The 16,848-nt window shown below is 58.2% G+C and overlaps 7 protein-coding genes across 7 annotated transcripts; 5 read left to right on the top strand and 2 right to left on the bottom strand.

The window, feature by feature from the left end:
• Nucleotides 1-276: 276 nt before the first annotated feature.
• On the bottom strand, nt 277-1,658 carry C8Q71DRAFT_910277 (uncharacterized protein; the record flags this gene model as incomplete). Its single annotated transcript, XM_047929083.1, has 2 exons — nt 277-1,323; nt 1,401-1,658. 2 exons carry the CDS (start codon nt 1,656-1,658, stop codon nt 277-279), a joined length of 1,305 nt encoding a protein of 434 aa, XP_047775316.1.
• Nucleotides 1,659-3,082: 1,424 nt separating this feature from the next.
• C8Q71DRAFT_678962 (DNA helicase Pif1 like protein) lies at nt 3,083-3,319 on the top strand (the record flags this gene model as incomplete). Its single annotated transcript, XM_047919734.1, has 1 exon — nt 3,083-3,319. A coding segment is annotated over one exon (237 nt), but the record flags the coding sequence as incomplete, so codon positions are not given.
• A 769-nt stretch (nt 3,320-4,088) lies between these two features.
• On the top strand, nt 4,089-4,499 carry C8Q71DRAFT_714217 (uncharacterized protein; the record flags this gene model as incomplete). Its single annotated transcript, XM_047920954.1, has 1 exon — nt 4,089-4,499. The coding sequence occupies one exon, from the start codon at nt 4,089-4,091 to the stop codon at nt 4,497-4,499; it is 411 nt and encodes a 136-aa protein (XP_047775318.1).
• Nucleotides 4,500-4,944: 445 nt separating this feature from the next.
• C8Q71DRAFT_861193 (Aldo/keto reductase) lies at nt 4,945-6,451 on the top strand (the record flags this gene model as incomplete). The annotated part of the gene is made up of 9 exons (XM_047927872.1): nt 4,945-4,993; nt 5,191-5,299; nt 5,368-5,459; nt 5,530-5,610; nt 5,672-5,795; nt 5,852-5,918; nt 5,978-6,106; nt 6,183-6,232; nt 6,295-6,451. 9 exons carry the CDS (start codon nt 4,945-4,947, stop codon nt 6,449-6,451), a joined length of 858 nt encoding a protein of 285 aa, XP_047775319.1.
• Nucleotides 6,452-6,908: 457 nt separating this feature from the next.
• On the bottom strand, nt 6,909-10,641 carry C8Q71DRAFT_270319 (RNA recognition motif 2-domain-containing protein). Its single transcript, XM_047917425.1, has 11 exons — nt 10,389-10,641; nt 10,255-10,322; nt 9,595-10,183; nt 9,293-9,529; nt 9,044-9,193; nt 8,742-8,988; nt 8,546-8,685; nt 7,831-8,497; nt 7,695-7,779; nt 7,590-7,640; nt 6,909-7,539 (listed from the first exon to the last, which is right to left on the bottom strand). Exons 1-11 carry the CDS (start codon nt 10,437-10,439, stop codon nt 7,263-7,265), a joined length of 2,562 nt encoding a protein of 853 aa, XP_047775320.1. The 5' UTR covers nt 10,440-10,641; the 3' UTR covers nt 6,909-7,262.
• Nucleotides 10,642-13,269: 2,628 nt separating this feature from the next.
• Nucleotides 13,270-14,845, top strand: C8Q71DRAFT_778354 (HAD hydrolase subfamily IA REG-2-like protein). The gene is made up of 6 exons (XM_047924771.1): nt 13,270-13,558; nt 13,681-13,788; nt 13,891-13,986; nt 14,074-14,136; nt 14,228-14,390; nt 14,463-14,845. The coding sequence occupies exons 1-6, from the start codon at nt 13,417-13,419 to the stop codon at nt 14,632-14,634; spliced, it is 744 nt and encodes a 247-aa protein (XP_047775321.1). The 5' UTR covers nt 13,270-13,416; the 3' UTR covers nt 14,635-14,845.
• Nucleotides 14,846-14,927: 82 nt separating this feature from the next.
• C8Q71DRAFT_840724 (uncharacterized protein) lies at nt 14,928-16,683 on the top strand (the record flags this gene model as incomplete). Its single annotated transcript, XM_047926524.1, has 4 exons — nt 14,928-15,474; nt 15,624-15,818; nt 15,865-16,460; nt 16,519-16,683. The coding sequence occupies exons 1-4, from the start codon at nt 15,072-15,074 to the stop codon at nt 16,681-16,683; spliced, it is 1,359 nt and encodes a 452-aa protein (XP_047775322.1). The 5' UTR covers nt 14,928-15,071.
• Between the last annotated feature and the right edge of the window lie 165 nt (nt 16,684-16,848).

Genomic DNA, 16,848 nt, shown 5'->3' on the forward strand with positions numbered 1-16,848 from the left:
TTGCAGAGTGTTATGAGCTCGCTGATTCCTCTTCCATTCCTCCGACGCGACCCAGTGGTGTACCTGCGCCCATCCTTCGCCGCTGGTTGCCCGGACCGATGATATTACGGGGAACAAACGCAAGAGATACCGCGCGACGCCGTGTGGGTCCCCGATTCTCGAGTTACCCACTTCCAGCCTTCGAAGTTTGCAGACACTGCTTCCATACTTAGGAAGCCATCTTGGTATGTACGTCGCGTCCATTACCAGTCTGAGATCCTGGAGGTCGGGACAGTGCTATGCGAGGGACTCAAGCCCCTTCAGGTTGATGCGAGTCTCCTCCCACTTCCGGTGGTGTAAACCCAGATGCAAACTTCGTAGATCCGGCCATGACTGCGCCATCGTGGTAATGTCGTGGTTGTCGATGTCGAACACACACGGCACCCACAGACGCACTCTCTGCAGACGCCAGATGCGACACACGGGCTCGAGCATCAGCATATTGACAATGCTGGGCTTGCCGTGTGGCTCCGCAACCTGATAGACGTTGAGATTTCGCAGGTGGCGTAGCCGGTTCTCTCCGCAAGCTTGGAAAAATTCTGCGAGACCCGTGGAGCTCGTCACGTCGTAGTTGCATGGCTGCACGCACACGAAGACTTGGACACTTTCCAGAGGTGCGCAAGCCAACGCCCGCATTATCGGTATCCCTGTCGAAAAGGTGTCCACGTACAGGGAGAGGTTCTTCAGAGCACGAAACTTGCCTTCGTCGGTGGCGATTTCAGTTCCGTTGGCACCTCCCACATTCCCGCTATCGAAAAGGATCAGTTCCTCCAGTGCAGGCAGCCGTGCTAGTACGCCTAGCATGACGCGCCGCCAACCAACAGGCGGAAGACGGATGCGTATATGTTCGAGGCCAGGTATAATTGACGTGATCGACAGGATGCTTGAAGTTGGCACAAAAACGCGATAGAAAGTAAATTCTGTAACATTCGGCCCAACTACGCCACGGAGGAGCGTTTCGATGACACGTTCGTCGCCTTCCTCTGGAGCGGCCCGGGTGCTTGTAGTGATGTGTAGGTGTCGGAGTGGAGGTGAGACGTAGAGTTCCAGATGCTCGTACGGCTGACCACGCTGAAGCGTGCAACTGAGCCACTCGAGATTTGGCAACAGGGGCACTTGAGCGTAGCGTGACCGTAGGACGGGGATACAACTCTTTGGGTCAAGGCGTACCACTGGCATCTTGTTGTCGCGGTGCCAAACCATGTTAAAGCACAACAGCCTGATTTGCCTGGCGTTGGCATCCACCCTCGCCCACTCCAGTCCAGCCGGTTGTCTCCTGAACTTCTGAATACATGGCAATGTGTCACAGACATATAGTCGTGGTGTAGCGATATGCTGGACGTACGAATATACTTACTAACGGGCCGTGGAGCAGGTTTCTCGCCTGGCGGCGTCATGGGGTACTCGATCACCCAGAGTTCCTTCGGCAGACACTTGAGCAAGGGGACGAGGTCGCCCTGACATGACCAGACAAGTGTCCCAGTGCGCTCATAAATGAAATGGCTAGTCAGCGCAAGGGACACGGTGTTTCGGGGTCGTCTCGGGTCGTCTTCGTCCCAATAGACGTAGTGCGCTATGCTGTCCACGATCCTTTGGATGGTCCAACACCGGCGCTCCATGCTTCATATCAGGAATCCAGTAAGACGACTCTCAGACGAGCTCGATGGGAGAGTGGCAGCTGACGGGACGGTACTCAAGTCCAAATGATACCCGCTATTTGAACATGTGGACCTCAGGCCTCGAGGCCGTGGCTCCATGCTTCATCGTGCTCCCATTGGTCCACCTTCCACGCCTCCTGTCGCTAGGGTCTTCCCATTGCTAGCCAGGATGACCATGATGCATTGTTGAAGATCCAACTCGACAGCCTGAGGTGTTGCATTGAAGACTGAGTGGCACAGCCTGAGCTGCGGGCCGGTTGTTCGGGCTCTTCTGAGGGGTTGTAGAACAGTCTCGCGCGGATCCATTGGACATAGCACGACATTTAGCTCGTAGAAGTCTGTTTACTCGTGCCCATGGTGGTGTAGAGGATGGGAACATCCTCCTGACGCTTCTGCTGACTCCGCTGCTGGCACTCTTGCGACGCGCTAGTCATGTGACCGTTCCCAGCTGAATTTTCATGTGCCCGCTCAAATGAAACCATCCGACACACATCCACACATCCACGACGCGTTGCCGACCGTCGTCGACGTCGACTGGCGACCTCTCGTCTGCCCTGGACCGCCTGCAAAGTCCCTGAGCACCAAGTCCATCGTGGCTGCTCTCCTCGCTTGCTGCTCGTTATCTTGCTGTCTCTCCACTACTCGAGACTCATCCTGGACGGTGTTGCCAACAGACATTCTACAACCTAGGCGCCTCATAATTGCTGCATAACTTATCTCTCCCAGCTATTCATTGTTCTCATTGGGGAGATGTTCAAAAAGGCACTGGGCAGGGTGGCATCATGTAGCACGCCCGTATCGCCCGTAGGCCGGACCCTCTTGACTGCATGTGAGTTATGTACGTTGCCTCCGAGAGCCCCTTACTGAAGACCGGCTTCTTCGCAATAGTCAAGTCCCACAAAACACGAGCGAACGCGAAAGCATGGCACTGCTGCTATTCCACCCATGCCATGACGGCGCTGCGCACACCTACCCCTAGCAGTACACGAACACAGCAGCAGGATCCATCCAACAGCCTGGGCCTCTCCATGGAGGATCTCAAGGCGGAGCTCGCGCTGAGAGACGCTGTGCAGATGCTCAATACCCCACGCCAGCTCCGCATGTTCTTCGTCCATCTTCTTGTCAACGAGTGCGTTCGCAAACCGCGCTCGACGTGGGAGGCTTTCCGGGACGCATTCGCGCAGGACTTCATTCAGGAGAGCGATAACGTCAACGTGGGTGTCAACCAGGCGCTGGAGGAGATTGGCCGCTCTCTCGAGGAGCATGGCAAGTCCCTTGGTGTGTACGGTCTCCCCGAATCTTCCTTCCACAGTCGTGAGGTCGAGGTTGAGATCGCTCACTGGAAGAACCGGGAACTGCTGGCTTCGCGAGCGGGCAAGGCCGCAGCTAAACTCAACGCAGAACAGTACGAGATTTACAGCGAGATTTTGCAAGCTGTGGAAGAGGGACAACCGCTCTGCGCGTTCGTCGACGGCAAGGCTGGTCGAGGGAAGACATTCCTGGTGCATTCTATATGCAACAAACTGCGGTCTCAGGGGCATATCGTGTTGGCTACTGCGACTTCTGGATTCGCTGCTCAGCTTTATCCTGGAGGCAGGACGACGCATTCTACGTTCAAGGTACAGTGCCCTCGAGACACGCACCAATTTGTCTGCTTACACGGTGACGCAGGTTCCAGTCGACGAGGACAAAGCGGATCTGGTATCTCCTATAGAACCCCACGACCCCCGTGGCGAGCTCATTCGAGAAGCATCGGTCATCATATGGGACGAGGCGCCGATGGCGAAGAACGCGGTCCTGAAGTGCGTTGACGAGACCTGCAGACGCGTCATGCGCAACAACCTACCCTTCGGCGGGAAGGTGTTAGTCCTCCTTGGTGACTTCCGACAAACATGTCCTGTTATTCCCTATGGCAATAGACGACAGATTGTCGGCGCGTCCATACGCTCGTCGGCGCTCTGGCAGCACTTCGCTGTGCGCCGTCTCACTCAACCGATTCGTAACGCGGAAGATTTGCCCTTCGCCGACTTCGTTGACTCCATTGGCGACGGTGCGGGGCCTCTCGTGCCGTTGGACATCCTCCAGAGAGTTGAAGAGCGCGATCACCTCATTGACTTCGTCTACCCACCCGACGCGCTCGCCGACCCTGCCAAGTGTCTCAAGCGGGCCATACTCGCGCCAACAAACAGTCAAGTTGACGAGTACAACAACGAGATTCTCAGCCGAATCGGCGGTGCGACACGCACGTACCGCTGCTTCGACATGCTGAAAGAAGACTGCGCAATCGACGGCGTCACCCCGCAAGCCGCGCTCGCAGGCGTTGCGCGTACACCCCCACCCGGACTCCCGGCCCACGTGTTGACGCTGAAGACAAACGGCGTCTACCGCTTGATGTGCAACTACGCGCCGGACCGGGGGCTAGTCAAGAACACGCGCGTCGTCGTGCGCGCAGTGGGCAAGCGCGTTGTGACCGTGCGTATCCTGCGCGGTGTCGGCGGTGTGAGCGTCGTCGACGCGGAGGACATCCTTATCTCGCGCATCTCGTTCAGCACGCCGCTCGAGTCCGGCCACATGCTCATCCGCAGGCAGTTCCCTCTCGCGCCTGCGTACGCCACGACGTTCAATAGCTGCCAGGGCCTCACGCTCGACGTCGTCGGCGTCGATCTCACAAGGCCTGTGTTCTCGCATGGCCAGCTGTATACGGCGCTCTCGCGGATCCGACACCGCAGCCATGCCCGGGTGCGCATGCGACCGGGGCAGTCCATGACGAGGAATGTCACCTATCGAGAGATATTGCCTTGATCGCTGTGCTGCGCTCTTCTGCATCCCTATTACTAGCTCATTACTCTATCGGTTGCTATCGTATAATCTAGTGCGTTCTCGTCCACATCCATAAAACAGACCACCCAGCACCTATGGCGTCCTGGCTGTCCGCAAGCCTACGGCTTAGGTCGCCCGGGATCATACTGAGCCACTGTCAGTAGCTCCGATGCCGAGGCGATTCGTGGTGTGCTACACCGGTAGCTGCTAGGTGAGCCTTCGGCTTTGCTGTGGGTGTATCAAGGTTGGCGTCAAACGAGTAAGTCATCTGCACCAGCTGTCAATCGAAGTGCACACGCTATAAGTATCGAAGTGTACACGCTATACGTCGCGAAATCCGACCAGGAATAGATCCATCGCGCGTCCACTCTAGGGCACAACGACCACCGCTACCGCACCTACGCTTTACATCGCGAATTCACGAACAATGGCAGCTGCATTAGAGAGCCTATCTTCAAGCATCCGACTTTCTTCTGGTGAGTGCGAATATAGTCCGTCATTGTCCATGTATATACAATCTGCGCTCCTGTTATCGATCACCAATGGGGACAGCGTTAGACAAGCTTCAAGGGGTACTAGAAGCCAAGCTTCGATCTGGTCCCGCCTTCATTCTCCTTACCAACAAGCTTAAGGTTCACTGGCATGATCATGATTACTCACGTATAGCACACAGGCCATACGATTCCCGTCCTCGGCTTCGGCGTCGCGTTCGGGAGGGCTGGCAGGGACCCACGCAGCTTGACGAAGCCCGCGGTCAGCGAGGCGCTCAAAGTCGGGCTTCGGTGAGTGCTTCACTACCGTTGTCCGATAGTGCGTCATTCGAACGCGCATTCACCATTGTTCCCCGCAGACACTTTGACACCGCGCGGATGTACAATAATGAGGACCACCTAGGGGAGGTTATCAGAGAGAGCGGCATCCCGCGCGAAGACCTCTTCATCAGTGAGGCTTGCTTCCACCAGATCAGATCCGCTAGGTCACCCCGGCCGCAGCTGACGCACCTCGATCGCAGCAACGAAGGTGGACAGCGCCTTTCATGAGTACAACAAGACCACAGCGAGTGTCACCGACTCCTTGCAGCGGCCCGCGCTTGGTGCGCAGTCCTCCCAGCTCACTGAAGTCAATGAGATATCTAACGGTGTTTGTTGGTACAGACTATGTTGACCTCGTCCTTCTACACGACCCGCGGGCCGGGAAGACGCTCCGGCTAGAGGCGTACAAGGCTCTGCTCGACCTGAGGGCCCAAGGCAAGATCCGCAGCGCGGGCGTATCGAACTAGTAAGTCCTCCACAAACCTCACCTCCTAGTCCAAGAGATAGAGGAACCCCTCTAAGTGGCGTCAAACACCTCGAGGAGATCGCCGCAGCTGGCTACGAAGCGCCCTCCGTGAACCAAGTCGAGGTACGCATAACCCTACATATTCATGACACAACATCACCGAACTCCATTACCGCGATCAGCTCCACCCCTTCTGCCAACAACGCCCCATCGTCGCGTACTGCAAAGCGCACAACATCGCCATCGAGGCGTACTGCCCGCTCGTCCGGGGCAAGACGGACGACCCCGTCATCGTGAAGATCGCGAACCGGGTGCGTCAAGCGAACTCGCTTCGCCTGGTCTCTACACGCGTGCACACTGTAACAGGCTGACGGAGAACATTTTCAGCTCAACAAGGACCCAGGGCAAGTCCTCATCCGGTGGTCCCTCCAACACGGGTTCGTCGCTTCAGCCCTCGTGAATCCACGAACCCACGCATAGCTCACATGCTTGTGCCTAGGTTCATCCCCCTTCCCTTGTCGTCCTCGCCCGCCCGCATCAAGTCCAACGCAGACGTCTTCGACTTCAGCCTCACAGAGAGCGACATAGCCGAGCTCGACGCGCTCGACCAGGGCCCCGCCGGATCGGTCAGCTGGAATCCTGTGGATACGGAATAGACATGTACCAGCGAGTAGAATGGACGTCTCACCAACTGACATGCAGAAATACTGTAGCCGGAGGGAAGTCCGTCGGTATCATTTTTATTGAGTTCGGTGCGCATATGCGCCAGCTCTGCACCCCTCAAATTCCGAAGCACACAGCCATTTTATTCATCATGATTACATCTTGCGTTTGCGAGTTTACACAGTACGTACTCTCCGAGAGCCCACTATAATCTACAGTATACAGTCTACAGTGCGATGAGCGACAGCTTGAGTGTCCGAAGCGGAGACAGCGACAAAGAAGTCCGCGGCTGGCATTACGCCGCCAGAGGTGGGTGAGTAACATCGAAAGAACGTCAGTAGCAAAACAGCTTGCGATATGCGATCGACTAACAGAGCAGTAAGGGTGAGGAGAAATTGCGACGAAATGGAGGAGTGATCAGTCCGAGATGAATACAGCAAATGTTGAACGTTGAGGGGCGGGGAAGAACGTGCGACGACTGGTGAGGAACAATACAACCACCCGGCTGCGCTGCAGCGGGAGCCACGCTGCGACGGAACGACTGCCAACCGAGGGAGGCCGGATCGCCGAGGTGATCTGCGTGGTACTAATATTCCGTCCGTGAGAGGACGGACGGCCGAACTTGCGTCGAAAAAAGCGAGATGAAAGCGAGCAGGCAATTCTGACGATGGTCGACGGGGTATCAACGAGTGTAGGCGAAGTTACGACCTGTTGCGCGAGCTTCTCCAGAAGAGCATGAGCAGCGAGTGACGACTTGCAACGCAGCAGAAAGTGAGCGAAGCCGAACGGTAACTCAACGTCGGCCTAGCGCTGAGCCATACGAGGTGGTTCAGGCCGGTGGTGGTACAAGGTAGAGCCGCCGTTCCCGTCGCGCCTGTCGCCCCGGTAGTTCGACCCAGGAACGAACAACGCGCCGCGGTTATGCGAGCTTCTTTCCTTCCTGCGGAGATGCGTCGGCGGCGGGAAGGGCTCCGAGAGGCCTTGGTTCGGGCCGTCAGAGTAGAAGATCTTGGGGCGCCAGGACTCGCGCTCATCCATGATGCAAGAGTTCTTGAACTTCTCAACGAGTGCCTCCTTGCCTCTGTAGCGACGGTAAGCGAATAACACAGACATGTCTAAGCAATGACGCACTGATAGGTAGCATAGCACATCTGGAGGACCTTCTCGCTCGAGTACATGTTCCTGTATACGTCCATTAACCTTTGAAAGTGCGCAGCAGAAGGGATTTAAACTAACCACTTGACTCCCAACTGAGTCCTCGCGAAGTGCAGCAAGTCTCCAACGGTGATGAAGTTGACAAACGCATATCCAACGTTGCATCCTACGCTCCGCATAAGCTCAACCTAGTGTCGAACAGCCCGCGGACACGCACCGTTCTGGAAGTCCATCCGCAGGTACAAGAAATCGATGCGACGCGGGCAGACCTTTGCAATGAACGTCAACAAGTCCTTGTCGCTCATCTTGTTCGGGATGTTCTTGATCATCACCGTCGTCCGCATGTCCTTGCCCGACTCGATGGCCTCGATGTTCAGCTGGTTCTTCTCGCTGATCATGTTGTTCGAGTTTGTGTGCGAGGGCATGCGACCGTCCACGGCGGACGGCTCATACGACGACCCGCGCGGTATGTGAGGACGCGTCGAGGAGGACGGCGAGTAGCGTGGGTATCCGTCACCATCAACAGGGCTAAGGTCAGACCGTTGCATGTTGCGCTGGGGTCTCCTCGGGCTGGGAGGCAGCGCCGACGGATTGTGGCCGCTCCTAGGTGACGGAGGAATATAATATTCCACAGTCGGAGCAGGCGGCGCACCGCGCGCCCAATGATCCCCAGCACCATTGGCAGTCGGTCCCAAATATTGCTGCGGTGCGTACTGGTAGTCGTACATGGGCTCCAATCCATGTTGGGAGGTCGCTGTCCCGGGGTAGTGGTACGAGGATGGATCATAGGATTGATATGGACGCGGCGGCCTTGTCATGTCATCTGCGTCAGGACCAATGCTGATGCTCCTCGGCCTCAACGGAGTCTGCGGGGCCGTGGGGACCTGCACTAGAGGTACGTCAACAGGCAAACGGAAAGTAGAATTGCATACCTTGCCAACAGCGTCGAAGAATAGGTCGTTCGACGACCGCCTGCTATGCTCCTGCGGGGACTCCCTGCCTCTCAGCCGACGGACAGCGTCGGGTGCGCCCATGTTCTCGCTCGCACTGACGCTGCGCGGACGCACACGGCCTACCACGAATTGGCTGTCAGCAGCACGATCAGATGCCAAATCCGGATGGGCGTACCTTCGGTCCAACGCATCTCTCTGTCGATCTGCACTGAGGCTTCTGCAGACGGGACCGCCAGGGAATATGCTGAGGGCCTGGATGGAGAGCGAGATTGGTACGGCGAAGGAGCCTGAGGCTGGGGCAGCGACTCCAGCTGAGTCGACTTCTTATATAGCCGCAGACGCGCCCCCATGAAAGTACGGTCGTTCAGAGCCCTATAGGCGTTTGCGGCGTCCCGGACGTCATAGAACTCAACATGATAGACCTGTATGTGGGTGGGCTGTGTGAGAAGCCTCCGGATCGATAAAATCAACGCTTGCCTGAGCCTGAGGCTCGGTCGCCTCGAATAACAGTAATTCCCCGAACGACGATAGAACGTTTTGGAGGGAAGAAGGCTGGAAGCGTCTGTCTTCGAAAGACACGTAGAGCGTCCCATCCGTCTCGTCGACGAATGCCGATTTCCCAGTCATCTATGTCGTCGTCGTGGCCGAGATAGAGAATGATGGTAAGGCCAAGTACGGCAAGCCAGTGGTTAGAAGCGGTTCAATGCGCAGGTAGTTACCGCGCACCTTTTCAAGTTCCTCGGGAGCGATAAATATCGCCTCTAGACGCACTCCTTCCAGGCCGTGCATAGCCTGACTCGAGATCTGGCGCCTCGCACGTACAGCATGACGAATGTCGTAGTACGCAAGGATCACAATGCCGTCGGTCTCCTGGAATCGAACCCATATCCCCTTGACATCGCCCGTGGACGCGAATACATCCTTAAGTTTCGCCGACGGTGCCGCCAGCGGAATATTACGAACCTAAGCGCATATATTCAGTATATGGGCTTGAACGCAGTACAGAGAAGAGCTGAGGGGCAACTCACGAGCAGAAAATGGCTGGACTGGGTCTCTTCACGAGTCTCGCCGAAGTCAAGCAATGGTGACAGGACCGAGGCGACGTCACCCGGGACAACAGGGGTGCCCAGGACCGCCTGCCTCTCGTCGCGCGGGGTGATATCAACACTGCCAAGACCCGTCTCCAGGCCACACATAACGTCCGGGCGAGCGCTCGCAGACGACGTCGCGTATCCCGAGTCGGACGACATGGACTGCGAACGCGCACTCGACGGAGTGAGGTAGCCACCGTGCGGGAGGGATGTGTGTCCCTTGAGCGCCGTCGGGGAGTCGGGCATGTTGTGAACCCAGCGCAATGGCGAGTTGGCTTCCGGCGGGGTGGATGGCCCGTCATGGGCATTAGAGGCGAAGGACGATGACGGCGTCAACGGAGGCGTGAGCAGCGCCGCAGGGCGGCAGGGCGAACCTGAGGTGCTGCGCTTGCCTGAAGAAGGGTATTGACTTTTTGTCGGCGTCGTCGGCGCGGCGGCAAGGTCGAGAGGTCGGAGATGGGGTCGATAGCGCGCCTGCAGCCTTTGCGCGATGTGTGGCGGTGCGGAACCATGTTGGGTCGGCACCCTGAAGGCAAATGTGTTAGCGAACTCGTCGACTTATGATGAAGGCGCATATATGCGCGGTGTTCGGCCTACCAAATGTTAGGGAGTGAAGGAGAGGAATGGATCCGTGGGTTTTCCGGGCGCGTGTCAGTATTGTGAGTCTGCGATGTTGAGGGCGCGTACTAGGTGAGCTATATCGAAGGATATGACATGCTACGTGCACGCACCTCTTCGCTCTGAAGAGACAACGTGGGGAAAGGGACGGGCGAGTGGTCCATTAGTACAGCAAGCGAGGTGGGCGGCGACTGGCGGGCTTGCGAGCCGAGAAAGGCAAGGCGAGCGAGCAGACGGCGGGGTGCGCGTGACAAGCAAATCCGGCAACAACTCAAGGTTTACAAAACAACGACAGGGGCAGAACGCAAGAGGGTGGCGGGCGAGAGCAAGGACGGCGGGTGGCAGCGAGCGAAGAGTGGGGAGTATATATATGGGCGGGGGCTGGGGGTGGTGTCACGGGCTGGCGCTGGCGTGCGTCGGGGGCGGGACGAGACGTGCAGCAAGAGAAGGGGACGCCGCGCGGGGAGGAGATCGCACAGATCCGGGCGAGGGCAGCGCCGCGCACAGGCAGCCGTCTGCCCTTTTGAGCGGTGGATCCCGACGCGACGTCTGCCCGATGGCAGCTCGCCCGTCCCACGCGAGGGCAGCTGCGTGGGACATCCTCGCCAGCGCCACCTCCAGTTTCCAAAACACGCGTGCGGCCACCACTCTGGGCGCCCGTCCCGCAAGCGGACGCGCAGTGTCCCCGCCTCTTGCTCGGCCGCTGCTGCGCCACCGACGCGCACCTGTTGCCTGGGCTGGGGGCCACGCATCGGGGGACGACATCGTCGGACGCGCTCGCTGCTTCGCCGCCATCGCCGAGCGTGCTGCAGATGCCCCGTATTTCATCTCCAGCCCAGCATGCTCAAGCAGCTGCCGGCCAAGCGTGCTCGGACGAAAGGCACGGCTGCCGCTTTTGGTCAGATTTGTTTCCGGTAGTTGCAGGGAAGCTCGTCATGACACACATCTTGCATGCTGATCCATGCCAGCCCACGGGGTGTCACGGGCACGTCACGGCGCACTCGCCCAGCTCTATACTTGGCCCGCCAGCCAGCACCCCAGAACGCGCACGGGCTCTTGCCGCAGCCAGGAAGCACTGCGCCCCACCGAGGCTCGAGATCTGGGTGTCCGCAATGGGCGCGATGGCAGCACTCGCTGGGAAAGGCAACGCCGCCGGCAGGGCCCAGATCAGCCAGTCACAGCGCGTGCCTTCGCGGCGTACAAGCACATCAAGCGTCAAGATGGAGCCAGCGAGGGACAGATCGCACGGACGAGGCCTCCACCCGCACAAGGTTCAATGAAACGCACGAAATGACAGCACCTTCCAAACTCGGGAGGATCCCAGACACCTCCCACGCCACAAGCGCGTATGTCTCCTCGCTACGGGAGCAAATCGCGCCCCACCCGACTGCCGCGGTCCACAGCAGCAGTGCAGGGGCGACACCCCGAGATCGCAACGTCTCTCGCACACGGAGAGGACAAGGAAAACAGCAGATCCTTGCGATGGCAGAACGATAGTTTGGATCTGTTCAATAGGCGTCTGTTGACGTGGGCCGCGCGTTGTGGCGTACTTCTCGTGGCTTTCTGGTCGAATGCCTGACTTCGATCCTGTCACTCGCCTTTATGGGCGGCTCGGCTCCTGTCACCTCGTCCTCCGGAGACTGCGCACCCATATCAACCTTCCCGCGGGAAGCCTATAAGGTTAGTTCGCCGACGGCCGGCCACTGTTCGGCCGCCAAATATCGACGTTTCATCGCTGTTACGACGCATTGCACTTTCGCAGCGAGACTTGCAATCACCAAGGCGACGTGCATATGGAGCCTAGAGGACGAAAATTGCTGTCAGGAAGGGTATGACGGGACAACACTCCAGTGGGGGGTTACCTTCAAGTCGGGATGTTTGATCAACCAAGTGAGACATTGTCAGCGCAGAACATTTACTTACGCTGTAGACTGTAGGGTGTATGCATGCGGTGTTCTTTTGGCAGTATCGAATGCTCTAAATGGTCGGATGGTCGCAGAACGCCAGAGAGCACCCTGTAAGCTGCGATTACGCATTGGTCAACGAATTGGTCAACGGATTGGTTACGACACTTGAACATGCCGGCGCTGTTACGCACCACGGGTGAACTTGCGCAGGAACATGAAAGCAGCTAGTAACTTCAATCAGAATGGCCACGGGAGGAATCGTAAGGGATCCGTAGGAATTGAAGAACGCCCTATGCCTTCAACGGGGACGGACGTTTGACTAGGTTGAGATGCTCTCAGCGTAGAGCGTTCGCACATCGGTCGCTGCATGCATCGTCAAGCTGCTCGGCGATATCAAACACCGTGAATCACAATAGAACGGCTGATGAACTAAGTGCCAACCGGTCAGTATGTATGACACTTGAACATTCTACTAGGAAAGGTGCGTACCAGGGTTACTGAGCTCACCTTCTCGGACATAAGTGATGGGCCCTGTAACAGCATCGGACAGTACTCGCTGCTTGTATGCGCGTGGACAAAAAAGCCCCGCGGGTTTGTTTCTGCGTCAGACACTATCCTTTCTCTGACGCAAAAAAAACTTGTCGTTGAACGGTTCGCGACGTCCATGCCAGTCCACAACGCATTCACGAAGTGGCAGCTAGACCCTGGCAAGTGTCACTAGCAGCTACAAATTGATCCGTGTCCGGATCGGAAGTTTTTGTTTACCTTCGACGAGTGACCTGCACGGATTACGACCTGAGTAGACGCATCAGCGGTGAAAATCATTCGGAGTCATGCAATACATGAAGATGCTGTGACATCCTCTCACTGGTACATCTTGAGCGCGAACGCAGATGGACGACTCAGCGCATCAGCAATACAGAGTCTCTACTTCAGTGAAATGGAGGATGGAGGAAGGGTGCAGTTGTGCAACAGTGTTTCAGACTCCGCGACGACGGTCCGCGTCGCGTCGACGGCCGACGCGACTTCATCACGTGATCGTAGTCGAACGCCACAAAACGCCCAAATAAGGCAAGATACGGCACCCCGCCGCTGTCGCGTCCTAAGTTCGGGTCGATGACACAACGACGACCTACTACGTGATACAAGATCATCTCCATATTCTTCAAGTTGACTTATTGAATCTGAAGCAGCGTCCAGAAGACGTTCTACTGCGGTAGCGTGCGAGTGACAGATGGCCATCCGCGCGGTGCTCTTCGACGCGCTCGCCACGCTCGTCGCACCCCGGCTGCCCATCTACGTGCAGTACTCGCAGACCTTCGAGCCCTACCTCGGCGTACTCGCGCCAGACCTGCTCAAGAAGTCCTTTAAATCCGGTGAGCCCTCCCTGGCATCTCCGTCTACACAACCTTAACACCGTTCATTCATTCGCATCATGATATCTGTCCGTCGGCTCGTGCGGCCATGACGCGCTGTCGCGGTCCATGTGTGCATACAGCACTGAAGCAGGTCCAGAAGGAGAAGCCCGCATACCAGAGCGGTGCGGAGGGGTGGTGGGGCGAGGTCATCAGGCGCACCGCGCTCGGGGCGGGCGCGGACCCCCAAGGTGCGCCCACGCCGGCGGGTTCCGCGCGAGCGAGCAGATCCCCGCGCGTTACATGAAAACGGTTCACCTTGTCGGTGCGCCTAAGCTGACTTCGCGGTGTAGCTGTCGACCGCTCGCTCGGCGAGATCGTCCCCCGCCTCCTGCACCGCTTCTCCTCGCGGGAGGGGTACAAGCTGTACGATGACTCGATGCCGACGCGTGCGTACCTGCGCCACTATCGAACGAGCCCCTTGTAACGTGCTCTCTTGCTGTGGCGTGCGGGGCTGTGGACGCTGCTTTTCCCAGTGCAACGCCTCCAGTCTACGGGTATCCGGACGGGCGTGATCAGCAACACCGATGCGCGCATGCGTGAGCCTCGTCCCATCCTATGGCGATGCATATCGGAGGTTGCCTGACATAGTCCTCCGCACGCTACGCCTGCAATTATACGTCTTGTCAGGCGCGGTCCTCGACGACCTCGGCGCGACGGCCTACCTCGGCACGATCCTCCTCAGCTCGGAGGAAAGCATCGAGAAGCCCGCGCGCGAGATGTTCCTCCGCGCGTGCGCACGGCTTGGCGTTCAGCCCTCGGAGGCCGTCCACGTCGGCGACGAGCTGCCTGCGTATGTGCCTCCTGCGTGACCGCTATGATCGACGCTTACGTCTGTTACCGTCGGCGCGTTACACCGGCGCAGTGACTACTACGGCGCGAAGGAGGGCGGCCTGGAAGCGCTCCTGGTGCGACGACCAGGCGCTGAGGGAGAGGATGAGGCAAAGGAGCCGGGCGAGGACCTCAGCGGAGTGGCGGTCGTGTCGGGCCTCGCAGAGGTGGTGGATTGGGTGCAACGCAGAAATGCTGCGGCGTGACCTTGCTTCGCAGGTCGCCGGTGTGTTCTCTGTTGCTGATGACCTCCGTGAGCTTCGTGCTGTGCGTGGCACGCGTTGGTCATCTTCGCGATCATGTACAAGTTAGACTGTGGATAATGTAGCGAATATGTAGTACAGCGGCGACTGTCTCATGTTTTTTATGCGTGGTGGGTCTGAGTACTGCGAGCAGCGTTCACTGGCATCCTTGACTGCTCCTGACGGCACCATGTCTTCGGGTGTGATGACGTCTACTAAGTTTAGGTGTGCGGTGTCTACAAACTGTAGTCGTCTGTCTACAGCTGCAGCCACCGTCTGGCACTGACGCCAAGCGGCTCTTCATCCTCCTTCTCCTCCTCCTCCTCCTCCGGTGCAGACTCTGACTCTTGACCATAATCAGGCCCGTCTCTTCGCTCGCGTCGACTTCACGCGTCTATGTAATGGACGACTCTGTGCGGATATCACCCAGCCTCAACACTACCAAGCGGTCGGGACATCGAGTTCAGCATGCCAGTGCGGGTGCTAGTGGTCGACTCCCAACGGACTCTCAGCTCGGGCACCGCGTGCGGATCCCAACCGACGACCTCGACAGCTCTGAGAAGATGGCTCCCTACCTGGTCGACTCGCCTACCGCCGACGTCTCGCTGTCTGGACCTGCAAAGCTCTGTCGTGCGTTCTCTGCTGTGCCCCAGGCGGTCGAGTATCAGTTCTCGAGGCAGCGCCCTCTCGTGAGGCTGGCGACTATGGTGTACTGCGTTCTGAGCTGTCTGGTGTTCTCTATGGCCATGTATCAACGGTTCTTTGACAATCAAAACCATGTCACACTCTATGCGAGCGAAATATGTGAGTGTATGCTCTAAGCTGGACCCAGTTGGTCTCGTACCCCTCCATGTGGACGCACCCCGCCATCGCTGTGTCGGGTGAGGTGCGTCCACACGGAGGGGTACGAGACCAGTCCCAGTGACGATCAGCACGTTAACCTCTAGCCCTAGCTCAAAACAGGAATCCTCTGGAAAGTCTGCCTATCGAGCACGTCCTTTCAAAAGTCACTTCGCTCTACCCTGCGCCGAAGGCAGTTGACCCTTTCGTCCTGAAGGCCGCCGCGAATCCCGTAGGAATCACAGCTTGCCTCTGGTCCACAGATCAAGACGTCCACTCGGTTATTTCTTGGGCGACACGCTGGACAGGTCGATCACACCTCGCGCCAGTTTATCAATCTGACCACACACACAGGACCTATATCCCTGCTAGTGACCACCACAACCGACCCAGCCTCCCCAGAGCACGAAGCCCTCCTCCGCAAACTCGCCACCCTCCAGCACCGCAGCGCGCTCCTCAACACCACCCTCTCCCTGCACCTCGTCCACCTCGCGCCCTCCACCCCGCCCAATCCCAACGCCTTCCTCAACCTCGCGCGCCTCCTCGCCCAAACCCCGCGCGTCGTCCTCTTCCCCGCCAACCTCACCACCACCCCGCCCAAGCTGCTCTACCCCTCCCTGCTCGCCGCACACCACCCCTCCGTGCCCTCCGCCGCGATCGTCGACGCGTCCACGCCCGCCGGAACCGCGCGGCGCCGCCCTGTCGTCCTCACCACGCGCGGCCAGACCGGCTTCCCGTTCTCGCCGCTCGCGCCCGTCGTGCTCGCCCGCGACGACCCGCTCTGGTGCACGGAGCGCTTCTTCGCCCCGGGCGAGCGCGCGCCGGACTGGGAGGAGTGTCTCTGGCAGATCTGGCTCGAGAACTTTGGGGACGTCGAGGTGCGCCAGACGAGGGGATGGCTGCACGATGCGTTGCCCGGGACGACGACGTCCGCGGAGTCGCCCTCCATGGTGAGTGCCCTCTCGCCGGGTCTGTGCTCGGGGTGAAGTTGAGTCCGTTGTCGGACAGGCTAAACTTCGCCGGCGGCTGGTGGCGAAGTTCAGGAGCGAGACATGCGTGCTCGCTACCAGGCAACTGGCAGCCCTCCGAAGTGCGGATAGGGCCCTCGATGCGAAGAAGACTCGCTGGCTCAAACGCGTCTGCCGTGCGTGGACGACCGGACCACAAGCATGAGAGGAAACAAACCCAGAACCCAACGTACAAGCATACAAGCATAATGAATAATCGAACAGTCAGTGTTGTACTATACAGATATGTAGCAAGGAAGTGGTCCGCAGCACGTTGTGTATGATGAGCATGTACATAAGTGGGGAGTCCAATAATGTTCAAGCACCGCAT

The sequence above is a fragment of the Rhodofomes roseus genome (assembly GCF_022264815.1).
Source record: "Rhodofomes roseus strain CIRM-BRFM 1785 chromosome Unknown C8Q71scaffold_22, whole genome shotgun sequence".
Taxonomy (NCBI): domain Eukaryota; kingdom Fungi; phylum Basidiomycota; class Agaricomycetes; order Polyporales; family Fomitopsidaceae; genus Rhodofomes; species Rhodofomes roseus.